Raw genomic sequence first — 20474 nt, forward strand, 5'->3', positions numbered from 1 at the left:
ACAACCACTGAGCAAACATCCCATGGCCAGGGAGCTGGGTAGAAATGCACTGGAGGAGCAAGTGGGGTAGCAGCAGTAGTAAATGACAAAAAATAAATAAAAGGTTTGAATGTCATCCAGCAGTCATTTTAATGGTATCTCTAATACACATTGAGCATCAATTATCTAGACTTCTTATATCTTGGATCCCATCTTGGGATATCTCATTATATGCATATATGCAAGTATAGTTATTCCACACACAAAAATAAATCTAAATCAAAAACACTTCTGGTCTCAAATATTTCTGATAAAGAATCCTCAACTTGTGATCAGTTTGAAGTTAGGCTTGAAGAACTGTTGATGGGTTCTGACCTATCCTCTCTTCCATCTCATTTTCAGATCCTAAGACCTGGATATTTTTCTGGTTGTACAGTCAGCACATGCATATTTCTCAGTTTGACTCTCTTCAGTCCTATTGGTCTTCATCATTACCTTCTCATTTTGCTATGGACTTCCTCAATTTCAGGCATGGGCAAACTTCAGCCCTCTAGGTGTTTTGTACTTTAACTTCCAGAAATCCCAGCCGTTTTTCCAGTTGTTAGGAACTGTGGGAATAGAAATCCAAAACACCTGGAGGGCTAAAGTTTGCCCATGCCTGCTCAATATGTTGTTCCCCAAATGTGTTGGGCTACAACTTACATTGTTCCCAGATTGCATAGGAAATGCCTTGTTAATATTTTACTGCAAGCATGGACACAAGACATTTGTTTGTGAGATTCTGGGAATTTTTTTCCAAAAGCTTGCAAAACTCTGGCTAAACGGGTTCGAAGAAAAGAAAGGAAGTTGTAATCCAACAAATCTTGAGGTTGTTGATCTGGGAAAGACCTACAAACTGCAAGTCTTATGCAATTTGTGACCAGCCAAGACAAATGCCAAACTCTTGATAAATCTCTTCCCATGAGCACAGATTACACTTGAACACCACCCTCCCCTAAATCCTCTTGTTGCTGTTTCCATGGATCCTATAAGCCAGTAGTTCTCAACCTGTGTGTCCCCAGATGTTTTGGCCTTCAACTCCCAGAAATTCTAACAGCTGGTAAACTGGTTGGGATTTCTGGGAGTTGTAGACCAAAACACCTGGGGACCCACAGGTTGAGAACCACTGCTGGGAAAGTGATCCTAAGTTGATGTTGGCGGATAGAATGCTGAGGGAACCTCTTGACTCATCTTTACCAGTCTTTCTTATTGAATAAGGAATATATTGGGTTCTGGAGATAAACACACTCTGCTGTGTGTCCACAAGCTCTATTTCTTAGGACCTCATCACTTTGAGGTCCAAAAAGTGAGTGATGTGGGTGGGGATTCACAGTTAAAACTCGTGCGCCAACTGCGCCCGTACCTTGGGAAGTCTGACTTGGCCACGGTAGTCCACGCTCTGGTTACATCCCGTTTGGACTACTGCAACGCTCTCTACGTGGGGTTGCCTTTGAAGACGGCCCGGAAGCTCCAACTAGTCCAACGTTCGGCAGCCATGATACTAACGGGAGCGGAGCGCAGGGAGCATACAACTCCTCTGCTGCACCAGCTCCACTGGCTGCCGATTTGCTACCGGGCTCAATTCAAAGTGCTGGTGTTGGCCTTTAAAGCCCTAAACGGTTCTGGCCCAACTTACCTATCCGAACGTATCTCGGCCTATCAGCCCGCCAGGACCCTAAGATCTTCTGGGGAGGCCCTGCTCTCTATCCCGCCTGCTTCACAGGTGCGGCTGGCGGGTACGAGAGACAGGGCCTTTTCTGTGGTGGCCCCGCGGCTATGGAACGGCCTGCCCTTGGAGGTAAGATCAGCCCCTTCATTGATGATATTCCGAAGAAGATTGAAGACCTGGATGTTTAAGCAGGCATTTGGTTAACCCAATGCAACGAATGGTAACTGACTAAAAGACTGGCAACATGGATGACGAACTGGATCACGTTTTTAGTTAAGAGTCGAACTGGATTGGTATTGATGTATGAATTGTGCTTTTATGTTTTTTATGTTTTTTATGCTTTTAACTGTATACTGTTGATTGTTATATTATGTTGTAAACCGCGTTGAGTCGCCGGCTAGGCTGAGAAACGGCGGTATATAAATATAGCAAATAAATAAATAAATAAATTCACCAGGCAGCGTGGTGAATCCAGCCAGCAGTGGGGGAAATCGTCACCCCGCACACCACATTGCCCACATCAGTGCTTCCACATCCCATGGGAACAAGCGTCACTACCTGGCTTACCTCCGTGTTAGCCCTGTTCTTGTCAATGAGAACATGGGAAGCCTCCTGTGTTCTCTAGGCAGCGTCCTTAGATTGTTTCAGGACACTGAGAGAACAGAGCCCTGCTGGAAGTAGGCCTGCGTCATATGATGGGCTCCGTCCTCCCAAAGTCTTGAAACCATCCCAGGATGCTGAAAAACATCAATGAGATGAGGTCCTTACTCCAATATTCCCCAATTCCTATCTCCACTTTTTGCTACAAAGGGTATGTGTCACTTTGCGACCTGTCAAAGGTGCAAACTAAACAAGGTAAGTTTGCATTGAAAATAAAATGGCCATGGAAGAGGGCACCCAGATTATCATGCAGAGAGGGTCTTGATTCTTTCTCCTGCTGCTGTTTCCAAATTAATACTCCTACCATTCCCATTTCTCAAAAATATTTTCCTTGCATGGGATTCTGCAGGTTTTGCTCATAGCAGCTTCCCTCCTGTGGACAATCTTAGAATTTGAATGAGCCAGTGGAACTGAGGAAATGGTTCAAGGGAAACATAGCACCCTTATATCTCAATGCTCTAGTTCTGATTGGATAGGGAGGACTGCTGTGATGTTTGGGATTGTTTGGGGGTCACACAAATATAGGCAAGCAAAGGCATTCAAGCATTTAGCATGCTATTTAGTTTTGCCCTGAGTCTTAGAAACCGCTCACATAATCTGAATTCAGCATGAAAAAATACAGGCTGTCTTGGTCTCCTTCTCAGTGTCTCCTTGAACTTAGCTAATCTGGTCAGTGAACACAAAACTGAGTTCTGTAGCCAGAATTTTACTTAGTGACTTTATTATGTCTCAGGATAAGGACAAGTGGACTATAGAAATGAAAGGGCTTCTCTTCACTTGAATACTGAAAAGGATACTGTTTATTCTCATGGCTTGGAGAAGACCCAAAACATCTGGATACACAATTAATTGATTCAGATCATCATTCACATACAGGTTCAAAGACACAGAGCTACAGTGTGAACCTAGATAAACAAAAATTTCATGCAAGTAGGTAATGGAGGTCTATTGTAAAAATGGCCAAAATTGACATTTACACAATTATCTTTCTTTTCAGTATGTTAGATATTGCTGAATGCAATTAATAGTATCTTAGTATAGAAATAAACCATTTGCATTTTCAATAGGGAAAGAAAGGAGGACTTGAAGAAGAGACAGTCATCTGTTACTGGTTCGTCCAATGCTACCTGTTTTACACTTGAGGCTCCAAAAAAGCCAAGAAAACTCTTTTAAATAAATATAATGATAGTTATCACACTATTATTCCAATGAGATCAAGGCTGCAAACAACTCTCCATACGTCATTTTATCCTCACAACAACCTTGCAAAACAGTCGACGCACACAGAGAAGGACACAGAGAAGGGGAGAAAGCAACTGCCCTAAGGTCACCAAGTGAATTTCATGGCTCAGTGGGGACTATAGTCAGGAACTCCCAAGCCCCAGTCCTGCTCTCTTGGCTACTATATCACACTAACAGATTGCACTGATTCTCATGTTAGCAAATGTTAACAGCCCAAAGAAGATGACTTGTTTACACTTCCCAGGTATTATCCAGCTATAATGCTTACAACACGGATAAAAGGTAACACACTGCAAAAATTCAATGAGGTAACATGGTATTACTAGACGCAATACTACAAAAAGTGTGTCCCTAGTGTGTTTATGGCAAAGGTGAAATTTCACCTGGGGACTGATATTATGATACTACTATGAAGTAAACTAATCGATTTCTGCCATGTATTAAATATAAAGAGCAGAAATACATATGCTCATGTGAATGTGTGTGCATGAGTGTGGGTGAATGGTTATGCGCACAAGCAATGGCGTCGAATCGACTGTAGAATTAACAACATTATTCAATTGGCTCTTTTTCTCAGTCAGTGGTACACAGATATGATTGTTGATCAAGTAATAACATGTCATTTGTTGCAACAATTTGCATCAGGTCTGTGAGCTACATTAACATGAAACTATCATGGCTGCTAGCTACATGCAGTGTTGTGGTGTGCAGTGGAGACGCAATACATGCTGCTGTGCAGTAGGCAGGAAAACAATTTATATAGAAGACGAGGAGAATGAGAGAGAGAAAATATTCCAGTTAAGATGGCAGCACATACAAAACAATAGCACTTGTGTAATTCTGTCACGATTAACATTACAGACGGTCTGTTTTCCGCCAGTATTAAACAATCACACCACAACATATAATGAAGGCTCAGGAACGCATGAAATAGTAGCAACATCCTGCTGTACAAAATCACTTCTAGGAATGAGGGCACCAAAAGTAGGAATAGCTCTTAAATACCTCTAGGGACTATATTGCATTTCATTGTCACATAAACATCTCTCCATTTCAGATCATAATAATCTCATCTCAGGATACTGTTACCAACATTTCCAAAATATGTATTCAACTGCAATTTTTCATTAGTGCTTAGCATTCATGCTTTCTATTCTGCTCCTAAACAATGTCAGGGTAATAACCATTTCCCCCTGCAATCCAGATTTTAAAAAATAATTGCAACCTTCCCATTTTTGTGAGCATGGAAGAGCAAAGGGATCTTCCACATAGCATACTGTATGGGGAGACATTACACTATTGCTCACAGCATTTTGTGTGGCCATTGGTTATTTCAAATGTCCATCATCTGAAAAAAGATGTAGCCTTGACAATGCCAAACTGTTAAAATAATTTATTATCTAAAACACATTTTATTAACTGTGAATACATTTAGTGGTGCTTCCAAAGATGCCCTGCAATTCCTTTTTATACCACTTGCCCTGACTTTCCTTTTGGGTTCGTCATCTTGAATTTGTGGCCAGGTTGGACCGTTTCCAATTTTTCGAAGATAAAAACAATTGGGTACCATTTCCCCACAAGCTTTGAAAAAATGTATTTAGTGCAAACTGTTTGCAGGATCTGAAAGCTGTATTTAATGCACGCAAATGCTAATCTCTTTTTATGAGCTGATGATGAAATTGCTTGTTTTGATAGCGTCAGCCAGCACATATGCTTATACCTTCAGCATCGGAAATACCTTCTGGGAAAACACAGTGTTTTGAACATTCTTCAAATTCATGCAAAAAATTACTGGTGATTTTTTTTTCATTTTTGCACAGAAAAATGCAGGCATCCATGATAATTTGCTGTACCGAGAGTTAGTAAACATTGAAAAGCTGCATGCTGTTTAAGTGGGTCAGGTCTAATGAGAAAAGCATGGCATCTACATGTAGCAGGCAGACTGAACATGGATATGGAAGCTGGAACACAGATGCAATAACAAGATTGAGGGTTTGGGATACTGAGGTGTTTTCATCAGATCCCACAGCAATTGCAAGAAAACTGTTTTGAGGTAGATTGTCCCTGTATGGACATCGGACTTCGATATACTCGCATTACAATGATTATACAAAATATGTGCTTTAATGTGTTCTTTTTAATGCACAGAGCAACACAAAAAGCACTGATGTAACAACCGAGGATGATGCAGGTGATGGCAGGGCGGGGGAAGAGGTAGGGACTTTTAGCTAGAGTAAAAATGCAGAGCTATCACCTGGTGTGCAGGGCAATAAACACAATGTGTCTTTTTAAAGGTGGCACATGCTGTAATGTCCACTACACATAATGTCCACAAGAAATTATGCATACAATAATACATGAATACTCATCATTTTACATTTTATTTAGAAACAAAAAAGATGCAGTGAACATAATCAGAAAGAAAGAGAATGTCAAGCCACGATCTTTCGACATTTAGAACCATTTTCTCACTGTACACCACACAACAAGGCTCGTCCAACAGATAGCAGGAGAAAAAGGGAGGAGAAGAAAGACATAGAGACAGCTCTACCACAAATTTGCAAAATCCACTCAAGAGTCTTTGTTTAGACTGGAAGCCCATTCAGAGGTGTCAAATAATGGTCACTTTGTTAGATGGTTAAATGCAACTAGCTGCAAATGTTGTGTGTGAGTGGCTCTCTCTTAGTTCACACTGGGCTCCCTTGACCCAGCTAGACAAGCGTGAAAACATGAAATAAATGAAGGTTAACAAAGACTTGTCTGGGAAACACTTTGCATTAAATGCTCACAGTATTTTACATATAGGACTAGCGTGTGAATTCTTTAAGACTGAACTATTTGGGAACAATGTGGCAAAATGCTAGTAAGCTATCTTGCCGCATGAACTACAAATGACCAAGAAGAAGAAATCAAGAAAAAGCATCTCTGCAAAGATTTTTGCAATTGTGCAAAGACAGAGAGAACAAACCGAGAGGCAACTCCCCCCAAAAACCCAACTAGTTTATCACAATACCTTTTTGTGTCTGTCCTTCTTCCATATTTTCTTCCATGGCTACCTTTTCTTCACTAGAAACAGCTGCACAGGTTTAATCAAAAGCCTCACTCAGATGTTGGCAAAACTGTGGATTTATTTTCCTTGCGAAGCTTCAAGAGCACGAGCTTAAGCAGGTCCTCGGAGCTTAGCTAAGACTCCCCTCACTCTCCTTGCTTGCTTGGAGACGGGCTGTCAAGTGTAATTTCATTCAAATTACTCTTCCGTGAAGATTATCAATTTTTCTTCTCAAAGCTGTCCATTGTATGCCACTGTAAGCAGGTATTCAAACGAAAAGCCTGTGAATTTTGGCTGGGGAGGGGGAAAGGATTTGGTTGGGGTCTCAGTAGCAGTGTCACTGTGATTCATAAGGCTCGCTTTGCATATAAAACGGGGAGGGGGAGAAATTGATGTTTGCATTGAAATCTGTGCTTTAAATTGGAAACAGGCTGCATGTGAACAGATGGAGGGGTGTCTCCCTGAAGCAGACCAAGAACCTATAATTCCCCCTATTTGCTACCAAAATGGGAAAGCCCAGATGCCTGTAGCTTTAGATGCTGCAATACTGCATGACTTTTTTTCTCTCTCTCCCATAGACTACTAGTATTTTACTGCATTTTCTATTAAACATGTGCTATTCTCCATTTAAATTGAAATGGTTTTAACAATGCAAACACAGCAACACAATTCAGTTTGGAGGGGGCACGAGTCTGCTAGGGATTATATAGCATATATGTTTCTGTAGTACAATCAAGTCAACAAGAGAACAGAATATATCCCCCATGAAATATAGCCTTTCCATTTTTGACAAATCTGCTCTTTTAATAAATTATACTTCTCCAAATTGGGTTAAAAAATACTCGTATTCTTATGTGAAAAATTCAGCACGGTATTTCTGAATTAATTGGAATGTCACATGTTGTTCATTCGTTCAGTCGTCTCCGACTCTTCGTGACCTCGTGGACCAGCCCACGCCAGAGCTCCCTGTCGGCCGTCACCACCCCCAGCTCCTTCAAGGTCAGTCCAGTCACTTCAAGGATGCCATCCATCCATCTTGCCCTTGGTCGGCCCCTCTTCCTTTTGCCTTCCACTTTCCCCAGCATAATTGTCTTCTCTAGGCTTTGCTGTCTCCTCATGATGTGGCCAAAGTACTTCAACTTTGTCTCTAGTATCCTTCCTTCCAGTGAGCAGCCGGGCTTTATTTCCTGGAGGATGGACTGGTTGGATCTTCTCGCAGTCCAAGGCACTCTCAGCACTTTCCTCCAGCACCACAGCTCAAAAGCATCGATCTTCCTTCGCTCAGCCTTCCCTATGGTCCAGCTCTCACATCCGTAGGTTACTACAGGGAATACCATGGCTTGGGCTAGGCGGATCTTTGTTGCCAGTCTGATGTCTCTACTCTTTACTATTTTATCGAGACTGGACATTGCTCTCCTCCCAAGAAGTAAGCGTCTTCTGATTTCCTGGCCACAGTCTGCATCTGCAGTAATCTTTGCGCCTAGAAATACAAAGTCTGTCACGGCCTCCACATTTTCTCCCTCTATTTTCCAGTTGTCAATCATTCTGTCACATATAAATGCATTTAACTTGTTAGCATTGCAATCCTACATATGAATACTGAGATTCAATGGGATGTGCATTTGTTTCAACGTACCAAGAATTGCAGTCTTTGTATTTTATCTGATAAACAAAGACATAATATCTACCTACCCAACACACAGAAATAATTTCAATATGGTGTAAGAAAAAGGGATGGCAGAGGTTAAGTACATCATGGGAGCACCCACTTATTTGTGGAGTTCTGCAATCTGATTTTGAATGCAAATTGATTGAACACTGCAGTCGGGAAGTGCATTTACATTTCCGTACCTTAGATCATTGGGTGACAAGAGAATTACTTTGGAGTTCAACACACCGCAAGGGAGTTCAAAGGGAAAACACATCATGTGTATTTCATTAGTCCTTCCTGTTTCCATATAGCAAAATATGAATAAAACATGCCATTTAATATATAAGATGAGTGGTATTTTACTCAGCTGGTTCATGCATTCCTTCCTACGTGACCCAGTGGTAATGGTCCTAGGGTCAGGAGAAATAGTCGTGGACTTGGATGATGTTTGAATTCAGACTAACACAATGAGATTTGACATTTATATTCCTTTCAATACTAAACAAATACTAATTGTAGCATTTACAAACTAATCACAGCTGGGCTAAAGAGTAGCAAAGTCAATACTGTGATATATTGCAAGTGATTAGGGTCACTAACTGAAATAGTACAAGATTACCTCAAGCAACAACTTTATGCAATCTAAATCAAATATAGGCAAGTGAATACTATGGCTTTATTCTGTCCACTGTGCCCTGGTCTGCCTATGACAGCTATACTGCAGGGGTTGGTCCTGGGACTAGTACTGTTCAATATCATTATTAATGACTTGGATAAAGGTATAGAGCAGTGGTTCTCAACCTGTGGGTCTCAAGATGATTTGGCCTTCAACTCCCAGAAATCCTAACAGCTGGGATTTCTGGGAGTTGTAGGCCAAACACATAAGAACTCAGGTTGAGAACCACTGTTTTAGAGGGTGTGCTCATCAAGTTTGCAGATGACACCAAATTAAAAGGGATAGCTAATACTTCAGAGGAAAAGGATCAGAGTTTCAAATGATCGCAACAAATTCGAGAACTGGGCCAAAACTAACAACATGAATTTCAACAAGGACAAATGTATGATACTACACTTAGGCAGAAAAAAAATGAAATGCAAAGATACAAAATGGGTGATGCCTGGCTCAACAACAGTCCGTCTGAGAAAGATCTTGGAGTCTTCGTAGACAAAGTTGAGCCAATGGTGTAATGCAGTAATTTTAAAAGCCAATGGGATTTTGGGCTGCATCAAAAGGAGTCTAGTGTCTAGATCAAGGGAAGTAATGGTGCCTTTGTATTCTGCTTTGGTTAGACCTCACCTGGAATATTATGTCCAATTTGGGTCCCACAGTTCAAAAGAGTTATTGACAAGTTATTGAAGGTGTCCAGAGGAGGGTGACTAAAATGATCAAAGGTCTGGAAACCATGCCCTATGAGGAGCATCTTAAAGGACTGGGTATGTTTAGCCTCCAGAAGAGAAGGTTGAGAGTAACCATGATAGCCAGATATAAATATGTGAAATGGTGTCATAAGGAAGAGGGAGCAGACTTGTTTACTGCTGCTCTTGAAACTAGGACTCGGAGTAATAGGTTCAAATTACAGAAAAGGTGATTCCGCCTGAACATTAGGAAGAATTTCCTGACCATACGAGCTGTTCAACAGTGGAACTCTCTGCCTCAGAGTGTGGTGGAAGCTCCTTCCTTGGAAACTTTTAAACAGAGTCTGGATGGCCATCTGTCGGGAATACTTTAATGTGCTTTTCCTGCATGGCAGGACATGATGGCCCATATGGTTTTTTTCAACTCTATTATTCTGTGATCCTGTAAGACAAACTTTGCTAACTCCTTGTTTTATTAACAATCCAGTTCTGTGCACGCATACTCATAAGTAAGTTCCTCTGTGTTCAGTGGTGCTTACTACCTAGTAAGTGTTGGTAGGTCACATGGCATGTAGCCTAGTACAGTGCATCTGCCAATGAGCCTTCAATGTGTATCCCAAAGTTATACTACTCTGTGGGCAAAATGAAGAAAACATTCAGGAAAGAAAAGTTGATAACATAGGATCTTAACTCATTCTAGTCTTCCTATGGATTTCCTGGACTGTAGTTGCAAGACCACCCAAAACGGATATAAAGAAAAGGCCAACTACATCAAGAATGGGGTCTAGTTTTCACCCTATGGTTTTCAAATATATCACACCTCTGCATTTTCAGCTAATTTACTTAGTTTCACTTGATTTTTTTCAATTCTTTCAGCAAGGGATTTTGGAGATCAAGGAAACCTGATGATTTGGGACCCATATTTAGTGAGATTTGGGAGGCGTCCTGGAGGCTTTGTGACACACAAAATAGGTCTTAGGGCTACACACAGTTCCTATTGTAACCTGGACATGGTAATCTCAACTTTGATTTCTTGGACTTCTAACTTATTTCAAGTATAATATTTTGTTTGCATTATCTAAAAGACAGCTTTAGATGTCACTAACCTAACCAAGCATATCAGCAGCAGTCTGGAATACTTGAGAAGTTCAGGACAACTATGAAATTATTTCTCCAACAGTATTTTACTTTTACTTACAGCAGTAAAGATACAAAATTGTCTATGAGAATACAGTTGCCTATCTGTCAATCTTTAGTGTAACTGGGCTCTAAGCCAGCTTCGTAGTTCAATAGTGGCTATTAAAGCAGGAAAGAAATATGTAACTACTTGCATACTTGTTTCTCCTGGGTAATAGTCACTAAATTAAGCATGAAGCTAACTCACATTTAGCCAGTTACTCTGCTGACCCTTTTTGTTTTGTTCACTAATAGATTTCAAAAACCACATTAAAAAGGTAATTTTTTTGCTTTTAAACTTTCAATCTTGTTCATAATTTTTTTTCAGCAAGCAAATCACCCAGCTCAGTAATAATCTGTAAGTGAAAGACATCCTTAGCCCAGAAGGAGGAAACTAGGGGCACTTCCAGACAGCCATTTACTCCGGGAACATTTGTGTTTAAAAAATGTGAATGTTCCTGGGTCCTAATCTAAACATGCCCCAGAAAGCACATCCTTTCTGAGGCAGGTGTCCAGATGAGCTCCTGGATCTTTCTGGGAGAACACTTGGACACACAAACCCCCTTCCCAAAACCCCCATTAAAATTAAAAGAACTTACCCGGCCTCCATTACTGTGGTGCCAGAGGTCTCCTGGCATGTAGGAATGACGTGCGATGAGAAGGGGGGGGGAAGAAAATTGCTCCTGCCCCTCCTCCTGGCACATCATTCCTACGCACCAGGAGAGCTCAACACCACTCTAATAGAGGCCGGGTAAGTTCTTTTACTTTTAAAAGGGGTTTGGGAGGGTCTAAAGAATCTTAATTGCTAATCCCACCACTGGACAAAACTATAAAGTAATCTTGGTATTATACCTTAGAATATATCCCACCTGCTGGCACCAGTATAAAGGATCCTGGTTACTAAACCCACAGATGTACATCAATTTAAGGGAATATGTTTCTTGGCATGGAGCGTTTATATGTGCATGAGGTAACGTGTAGGTACTTTGGTAGATTCGCTGCCACCACCTAATTTACTTTAGGATATTACCAATGATTTCCTTGAGGTAATCTTCTTCCTGCCCACCAGCTCTCCCTTAGCTCCTTTACGATTACTGTGAAGTAAAGATGTTAAAATAACGAGAAATAGTGTCAGAGGAATGAATCACTACTGAGGCTTCTTTAAAAGTTGAACTAGAGAAAATGTTTATTTAAAATATTGAACAAACAACTATCTTCTTTAATGAGGCGCACAAGCTTGAATGGTTACTGAGGTACGATATTCTTGATGGTTACTTCAAACAGCTTACTTGACTTAGATATGAGTAAAACTTCTCACTCTACAATAACACAGTAGCAGTAAGTTCCCCAGACTAACCTGAACATGTTGTCTCCAAAGCAATTAGCTACACTCTAAGCAGAGTCCTCTGTAAGCTAATCTACTCCAACCCAGAGAGCCAACCACTTGTGTAAAAACCCACACAAGCACCCCAGGTGACTACTTTGACTCTCCTGGCCAAATAATGCAGCCTTGCCTGTCACAAATACTCTCTGGCAGAAAAATCTAAGCTCCCAAAAATACCTCTCCTTTCTTCTGTTCCCAAAACTCATCTCCCTTCTCTCTGTGAAGCTGACACTTTTCCCTCTCAGGGCTAAACTCCTCCCTTCTGTCCTGACCAATCAAAAAAGAGCTTCAGCTCCTCCTCTCTTCTACTTTTACACTCCCAAGATGTCTGCTTCCTTAGTTGACACTCCCAAAATGGGAGTCCTGACTACTGATACTCCAGGCTTCTCCTTCGGTCTACGAGGTAAGAATCATTCCAGAGGGCGATTGGTCTCTTTGTGGTTTTCCGGGATAATTTAGCCCAGAAATCACGGAATTACTGTCTGGACTGCCCCCTCAAAAGCCTGGAACTTTTGAGGGAGCAGTCTAGACAGCGGAAGTAGTGGGTTTAATAAACCTACTAACAAATTTATTTGCTACAAACCAGGGTTTTTCTGGTTTGTGGCAAATTAATTCATGTTTGCCTAGGATGTCATCTGGACAGTCCCTTTTAATTGTAAGAACTCTCATGTTAAAGGGGCTGTCTGAAAGCGCCCTAGATATGTGGTTTTGGTTCACTGTCAAGAGATTTCAACTTTTAACTCATTTAATTACTCAAATGCAATCAGAACAGGCTTGTTGCAAATTGCAATATTCCACTATTGATAACTATCACTTGTTCTTTCTGCCCCCACCCCAAAAGTATCCTGCTTTCTATTAACTCTTGCTGACACTCTACCCAATGTCCTTTATTCAAGACCCCTTTCACCCTTTTCCCATTCTCTCTTGCTTGTTAAAATGTGTCCATGAGAGATTAAAAGAGGTTACTAATCAATTGGGAAAACACACTAAAATGTCCCAACTACTATGAGGCGTAATGATCACCATTGCTAATTTTGCTATTTCCTCAAGCATCTCACAGACCATCAGTAACTTTGTTTCACTGCAGACAACATCAGCATGCCTCCTTCCTTTGAAGTGACATGTCACACTTGGAGGAACTGGACCAGACTAGAAACATCCAACTTATTTGCTTTACTCATAATGATCTGTCATCTTCCAGGGTGGCACATGAACTGGTGAGTGTATCTATGCTGCAAGAGAGAGAGAGAGAGAGAGAGAAACCTAGCCAGTATATGTACATATATACATACATACATACATACATACATACATACATATATACATACATACATAGGGTTCATAAGAACAGAAGTGTGGCTGAAGCAGACCATGGCTAAAGGATGGAAGGAAGTTCAAGAGATAAAATAATAATCACAGAATGACCACAAAGCAGAGTCCAAGGAGCATGCCAAAGTTTAGGAAGCAAGAGAAGAGGGAATGTCATACAGTGTCAAATGGAGACTGTGGAGCTGTTGTTTTGCACCAAAAAAAAAAAAAGAGCTATGGGTATGTTATACCACAGCTGACCCAATTATTTCAGGTTCCCCTTTTAAGGCAGGCGAAAGCCTTTCCTGCACTTTTGTTGCTGCTGTTTATGTGTATGAAATTCTGGATTAAATAGCTCTGGTCCCTTCCACACTGTCCTTATATCCCAGAATCTGATCCCAGATTATCTGTTTATCTTAAATTATCTGGCAGTGGGGTCTTATTTAATCCAGTTTAAAGCAGATAATGTAGGATGAGATCCTGGGCTATAGCATAGTGTGAATGGGGCTTCAATCTATAACTCCATCTCATTAGGGTCTATATTGAATGATAAAGAATCTGCTTCAAAAACACAGCCACCAATTTGCTGTGGCACTGACTGGGTCTTGTTACCTTGGCTCTGCTCTTCCCCTTCTTCACATAAGGAAACTTCATCCAGGTTGGACATTACTTTCTGGTGTGTGTGTGAGCATGTTACAAATGTGGTTGATGTTAGGATTTTATGGACTTCTAGGAGGAAACGTCAGTGTCCCGCACAGAGGTTCTCAAAATTCTCACCTGGTTTCCATCCCGAATTATAAAAAAAAACTTGGACTGTCTAGAGTATTTTCTAACCTCATAAGAATTCCAATGAATTTCTGAAGTGTTTATGGCTATATTTTACAATACTCAGACCCAGACCCAGAATTGGGGGTGTAGTGTATTGTACCTAATATTCTAAGTCCCTGAAAAAAGGGTCATTATTTTTGTCAATCATTCTACAGCTAGTTAGAACATATCAAATTGATGCCACAATGTTTTTGCAAGAAAATGTCATATATGTGATGCATCATATATAGGAAAATACATGGCGTTCATTTATCTGCAGCCTTGCTTCAGGAGTTAGGAGGGTGGAGTTAGGAGTTGTTCTGTCAAATGGTACTAACATGGTTAGCAGAACTAACCAGTCGAGGAAAATCATCACAATTCATTCATTTTGGACATATTGTTTATCGTATTGACATCATATTGTAATCAAGATGGAGTTCCCATAGTACAGAAAATGTGATCATTTCCCATGTAGTGTAACTCCATGTATTGTTACACATATAATGACCATTTAAAATGTTTTCAGAACTAATAACATAAATTTATTTATCTGGACAAAGTCTGCAATTATACAATTAAATTTCCAGTTGGATGCTGCAGCTCACATGTGTTAAGTGCTGTACATAGGATGGCCTAGATCATGTAAGAATTGTGAACTGGAAATCTGGAAAATGTAGTGTTACTGTGGAATTTTGAATAATGAAAGTGAACAAATGTGTCTTTCTGAAAAATGGATATCCAGTAATATGGCAGTCTGGTGGCTGCCATTTCCACTAAGAAATAGCACATCAGTTACAGATGTTGACAGAGTGACATGGTGACTTAAATAAATACAACCATAAAACAATGTAGTGGGAAATTTGTTGCATATAGACAGGTCTCAGAGCTGAAGTCCCAGGGATTTATCATGCTTCTCCAGGGCAAGGAGAAAAAGCTCAGGGCAACACTAGAGAAAGAAATGTAATTTTAAAGATTTGAATTTGCTTTAAAGTCTAGGTACCCATTTCAACCATTCACAATAGGCAAGAGACCTCTCTCACTCAGTGTTTGTATCCATAAGTGCATCAACAAGCCAGAAACATGAAGGGGATTGGGGGGGGGGGGCAATAAATATATACATTTGGAGTAACGAAGTGAATTAAACACCAGCACAGGTACTCACAAGCTTTCTTCTTGTACAATCCTTGGTGACTCAAGCTCAAGGCCTGAGAAAAACCCATAGAATCATAGAGTCAGAAGAGACACAAAGCCCCCCCCCCCCTTGCCAGAGGGATAGTAGTAAGCCTTTTACATCAACAGCATCTACACAAATGATGCAAGCGCTAACAGGAATTCTGGTAACCACTACAACCGCTGGGCACATTTTGCAGACTGGCTAGCCATGAGAAAATGTTTTTCCTATCTCTGGGTTGCCATACCACCCCATTAACTGTGGTTCACCCATATTAGGGGCCCGTTTACACAAATTGCTCTATGCTTGTTTTTAAAGTCAGCAAACCTAGAAACAATTCCATCCCAATCTGTGACATCACATGGAGTCTTTGACCTATGTTCAATTTGGTTGCAGAAATCCGAATGAGATGCTGCTGACGTAGCAAATCTACAAGAGATCTTTAGTATCAGGTGAGAGTACAAACAAAGGGGGTATATTTTTCTCTTACTCTCATTACTTTTTCCTCTATGGCAGGGGTTCTCAAACTGTGCTCCATGGAGCCCTTGGGGGCTTCACAGGTGATAGTGAGGGGCTCCTGCTTCCTGCTTCCTCCTCTTTCCTCCTTAGAAATGCAGAGAAATTAAAGTTTTGAGCTGCCATAAACAGTAGCAGCATCCTGACTCTTTCTCCCCCACTTCCCAGACTCTTTTCCTTGTTGACCGGACCTTTTCCCACCACCTTCTTCACAGATTCTTTTTCTCAACCCTATTTCCCTCCCTCTGCTCAGAGGGTGGTTTGATTGTGTTTTTCCTGCATTGCAGAAGAGGGTTGGACTGGATGGGCTCTTGGGTTTCATTATTATTATTATTATTATTATTATTATTATTATTATTATTACAAAGGCTGGGTAGCCATCTCTCTCTTGGGGGTGCATTGATTCTACTTTTCTTGCATGGCAGAAGGGGGTTGAAAATTGTTCTTCATTTTAAATATTGTATTATTCTGTATTTCCTGGGGGTTTTTTTGGGGGTTTTTTTTGGTTTTTTGCACCGTGTGAATTAGTTCAAACACTCTTCACCCATCTGCCACTGGCCTGTCCCATGCCTGATATATATACATTATATATAAAATATAATAAAATACATAAACATTTCTTGGGGTTTCACAAAGAACTTCAAAGGGGCTCTGCAGCTGAAAAAGTTTGAGAACCCCTGCTCTACAGTCCTTGATATACAGGTAATGCAGGCCTGTTTACATGCTGAGAGAAATGTGATAGCTTGCAACTGGAAAGTATTGATTCTATATAAAGTGTACTCCTCCACAGGGCTATAAATCAAAGGTAACATCTTTGTTGAAGGGGGAAATGTTATCTTTATGTAGGTTCTGTCTTGATGTGTCCTGTCACTTAAGAAACCCTGGGTAGTTTCTGGCAAAGAAAGAAAGAATGAATAGTTAGGTAAGCTCCTATTTAAGAAGAGAAGGACAGAATGAGTGAGTAAGAGAAAAGGATGCTCAAAACTTGGCCCACTCAGTGTTCAATTATTTAGTTCATTGAACTTTCCAATATAGCCTAATTCTTGTCTGAACTGAGCTGCAACCATTTCATCTTCATCCAAGCACTGATCCCAGCCAGATACTATGCAGCGCAATCAAGCATGATAGCTGGCTTGATGAAAAAGTGTCATGGCATTGACACACTGACACAGTAATCTGCAATCAGAGTATATAGACCTATTGGCATTTGCCATTTGTATTTGCCTTATACTGACTTTTGACTCACATTATGCAACCAGGCAAACTCATTTTCTTTATCTTAAAAGGTGGGCTTATTACATCCTTTTTTGTACAGTATTTGTTGTACTTTGTCTTTATTTATCATAAGGAAGCGTTTAAAAATTATTGCTTCAAAGTTATTTATATGTTTCATGAACCGAATTGAAGATTCTGAGAGTCAAAGAAGCAAAATTTCCAAGCTCTAACTGCAAGACTGGCAGCAAGAAAAGAGGTAAGGTGTTAAAAGATAGTCTCAATATTTATACATCCAGAATGTTAGCAAAGAACAAGCAAAAAACTTTCATTAACTGATATGCTGATACCAAGAAGGCCCTATTCCTAACTTTGTTTGAAAAAAGGCGATGACCTTAGTGCCTAAGAATGTTTGAAAGTAACTCTGAATGTCACCAGAATTAATGAGAAATTAATAAATGCCATATGAATGGAATTATGGTTTCTTCCAATAACAACAACAACAATAGGAAAAACTCAGCTGTTATCAGGATCTCAAAATCGAACTGCAAAGGCTCTGGCATAAACCAGTAAGGTGATCCCAGTTGTTATTGGCACACTGGATGCCATGCCAAAAGATCTCAGCTGACATTTGGAAACAATAAACGTTGACAAAATCACAATCTGTCAACTGCAAAAGGCCACCTTACTTGGATCTGCACACATCATTCGAAAATACATCATACACTCCTAGACGCTTGGGCAGTGTTTGACTTGTGATTTTGTGATACAAAATCCAGCATATAGATTTCATTTCCTGTGACATACTGTGTTTTTGTATCAGTAAAATAACAATAACAATAATAATAATAATAATAATAATAATAACGACTTTATTTTTATACCTGCCAACATCTCCCCGAAGGGACTCAGAGCAGCTTACATGGGGATCAAGCTCAGCATACAACAAAATTTACCAGATAAAGTTAAAAAACATAATAACATATAATGTAACATAAACAATCTAATTAAAACTATTAAAAACAGCAGAGTATAAAAACATTGTAAAAGTGTATCAAACCAATCATTAACCAGAAATACAATGGGCATGATCAAATTAAAGACAGCAGGACATGGGCTTGTGCAAAAAGGAAACTATAGGGCTGGGGGATAAAGTGCTGAATACAACCTTATCAGTAAATTAAGACTGGGCGTTCATGAACAAGGACTAACCATTTTTCAAATGCATGCTGGAACATTCAGGTATTCAAATCCCTGCAGAAGGCAGCCAGGGTGGGTGCTAATCTAATCTTCCTGGGGAGGGATTTCCAGAGCTGGGGGGCCACAACCGAAAAGGCCCCATCTCTTGTCCCCATCAGTCATGATTGTAACAGTAACAGTGGTGGGAGAGAAAGTCCTCCCTGGCAGATCATAGGGCCCACGCCGGTTCCTATGAAATCTTGCCCATTTATTTCTTTATCCTGCTAAGTTATTTCTGTAGAAAAAGTCTACTAGGGACCATCACAAGACAAATGCAAAAGTTAGCAGTAAACTCATCTCAAGGAATTCTAGATTAACAAGGCAGGTTTGTGAGACTGAAACATTTCCTTTCTTTAAAACAAATAATTCTATGAACTTTGCATATTTTATTTAAGATATAGAGAAAGCTACTAATAAATCAAAGTAGAAGCCAGTGCAAGGTAATGGGAAGTGCAGTAGCACTGGTTGTTTTATCTAGATGAGACATGGGAAAATGTTGCTTCAAAACTATATTTTTGTCACCTTTCAATAGGTCTCTGTTTATAGGATCATGGTATCGGATTTTTAGGCTGGTCAATTAAAGGGCAATAGAAGAGTTAGCACTATACAAACAGCCCTCAAGTTACAAACAAAATAGGTTCTGTAGGTTTGTTCTTACGATATATATGGATGTAAGTAGGAACAGATACATTGCTTAAGTGTAACTTCAGCCAAATAGATAGATAGATAGATTTGGATAGCATAGGAGGAAGATAACATCCCTATGGTGTTTGTTTAATCTGTGTTCCTGTTCAGATTTCATAAGGTCGCTGTAATAATCAGATTTTGAAAAATTGGGCTTGTTGTGGAAACAAAGATTGGTGATAAAGCTTCAGCTGAGACACCTTTTCCCCATGATAACTCATTCAGGAGTGAATTTCCCTTCTGAGGGGTAAATTTTTCTCACTTCCTGTTGTCTCACCCCCCATTCTTAACTATAAGTTGTTTATAAGTCAGATGTTTGTAACTTGGGGACTGCCTGTATTAAGTTGGACTGTAATTACTGTGAAATTACTGTAATTAACAACTTGAAGGTGCACAACAAGAATAGCAACAACATATCCTTAAATCCAGAGCCAGATCACTGATGGTTCAAGTGATTGAGGCCCCAGCGTTTTAAGCAACCCTTGAAGGGCAAGACAAAGAAGAGTATTGTCCACCCAAGCAATGAATGCTAAGGTGATCACTTTGACCTTCTCTTTCGCATCTTCTAATCACTTAAAAGATCAATGGCAGCCACTGATTCAACGGGGACATGACCTTCAGGAAACAGAGAATGAGGAAGAGTGGTAATAACATTCTGGGCCAATGTTTGCCCCATCTGTAGTCCTTGATCCACAATCTACTTCCACAGAGTGACTCTGTCTGTGTGTGTATGCACATACCAATCACAAACAGTATTGTCACTGTCATTTCTCCTTCCTTTAATGTACCACCACCTCTACTCAGGTGGTATTTTATTGCTCAGAGTTGTCCTTGAAAAAGAGAGAAAGAAAAGTCTGATAAGGAAAGAGGAAAAAATGACCCTAGTCAAACTGTTCCAAACACTATTGTTTCTGTGTACATGTACAGCTGAACCATGAGTACCACTACTTTAGGTGAAAGCATAGTTATATGTACCTACAAAGATTTTATTTAACAGAATTGGGAGCGTTTGAATCTGGAAAACATTTTGCCATGTTAAAAACTGATTCGTGTAACTATTTTTTTCCAGTCTTCAATTAAAAGAGCTTCATGTAGCTTTCCTTCAACATTAATACTTACAGAAGAGTGTGAAATAAGAAAATCTATACTTGTTAATGCATTTGATTTTTACAAAATTAAAATCTATATTTGAATATACATTTGATTGGTAGAAAATTAAAACTTGTCAGATGGACATTTATTAATGTTAAATTAGAGGCTTGTGTAGACTTCAGAACTAGTGGTATTCGGGATGTATTTTAAAGTGAAGATTTTTTACATGTAATATACTGT

The 20474-nt window shown here is 40.0% G+C and overlaps 1 protein-coding gene across 4 annotated transcripts in view; it reads right to left on the minus strand.

Moving 5' to 3' along the window:
* The window catches only part of GPM6A (glycoprotein M6A), a 238465-nt gene that overhangs the window by 138159 nt on the left and 79832 nt on the right, over positions 1 to 20474 (minus strand). Inside the window, exon 1 of one of the 4 annotated variants that reach the window (XM_060778689.2) lies at positions 6603 to 7131. The exons of 2 other annotated variants lie outside the window; for them this stretch is intronic. In XM_060778689.2, coding sequence (XP_060634672.1) covers positions 6603 to 6639 — 37 coding nt within the window. In that variant the 5' untranslated portion in view covers positions 6640 to 7131. Of the gene's footprint in view, positions 1 to 6602; positions 7132 to 20474 lie in introns of those variants that run through there. One more of the 4 variants, XM_060778692.2, reaches the window with a different exon arrangement.

Source organism: Anolis sagrei, chromosome 5 (genome assembly GCF_037176765.1).
Source record: "Anolis sagrei isolate rAnoSag1 chromosome 5, rAnoSag1.mat, whole genome shotgun sequence".
Lineage (NCBI taxonomy): Eukaryota > Metazoa > Chordata > Lepidosauria > Squamata > Dactyloidae > Anolis > Anolis sagrei.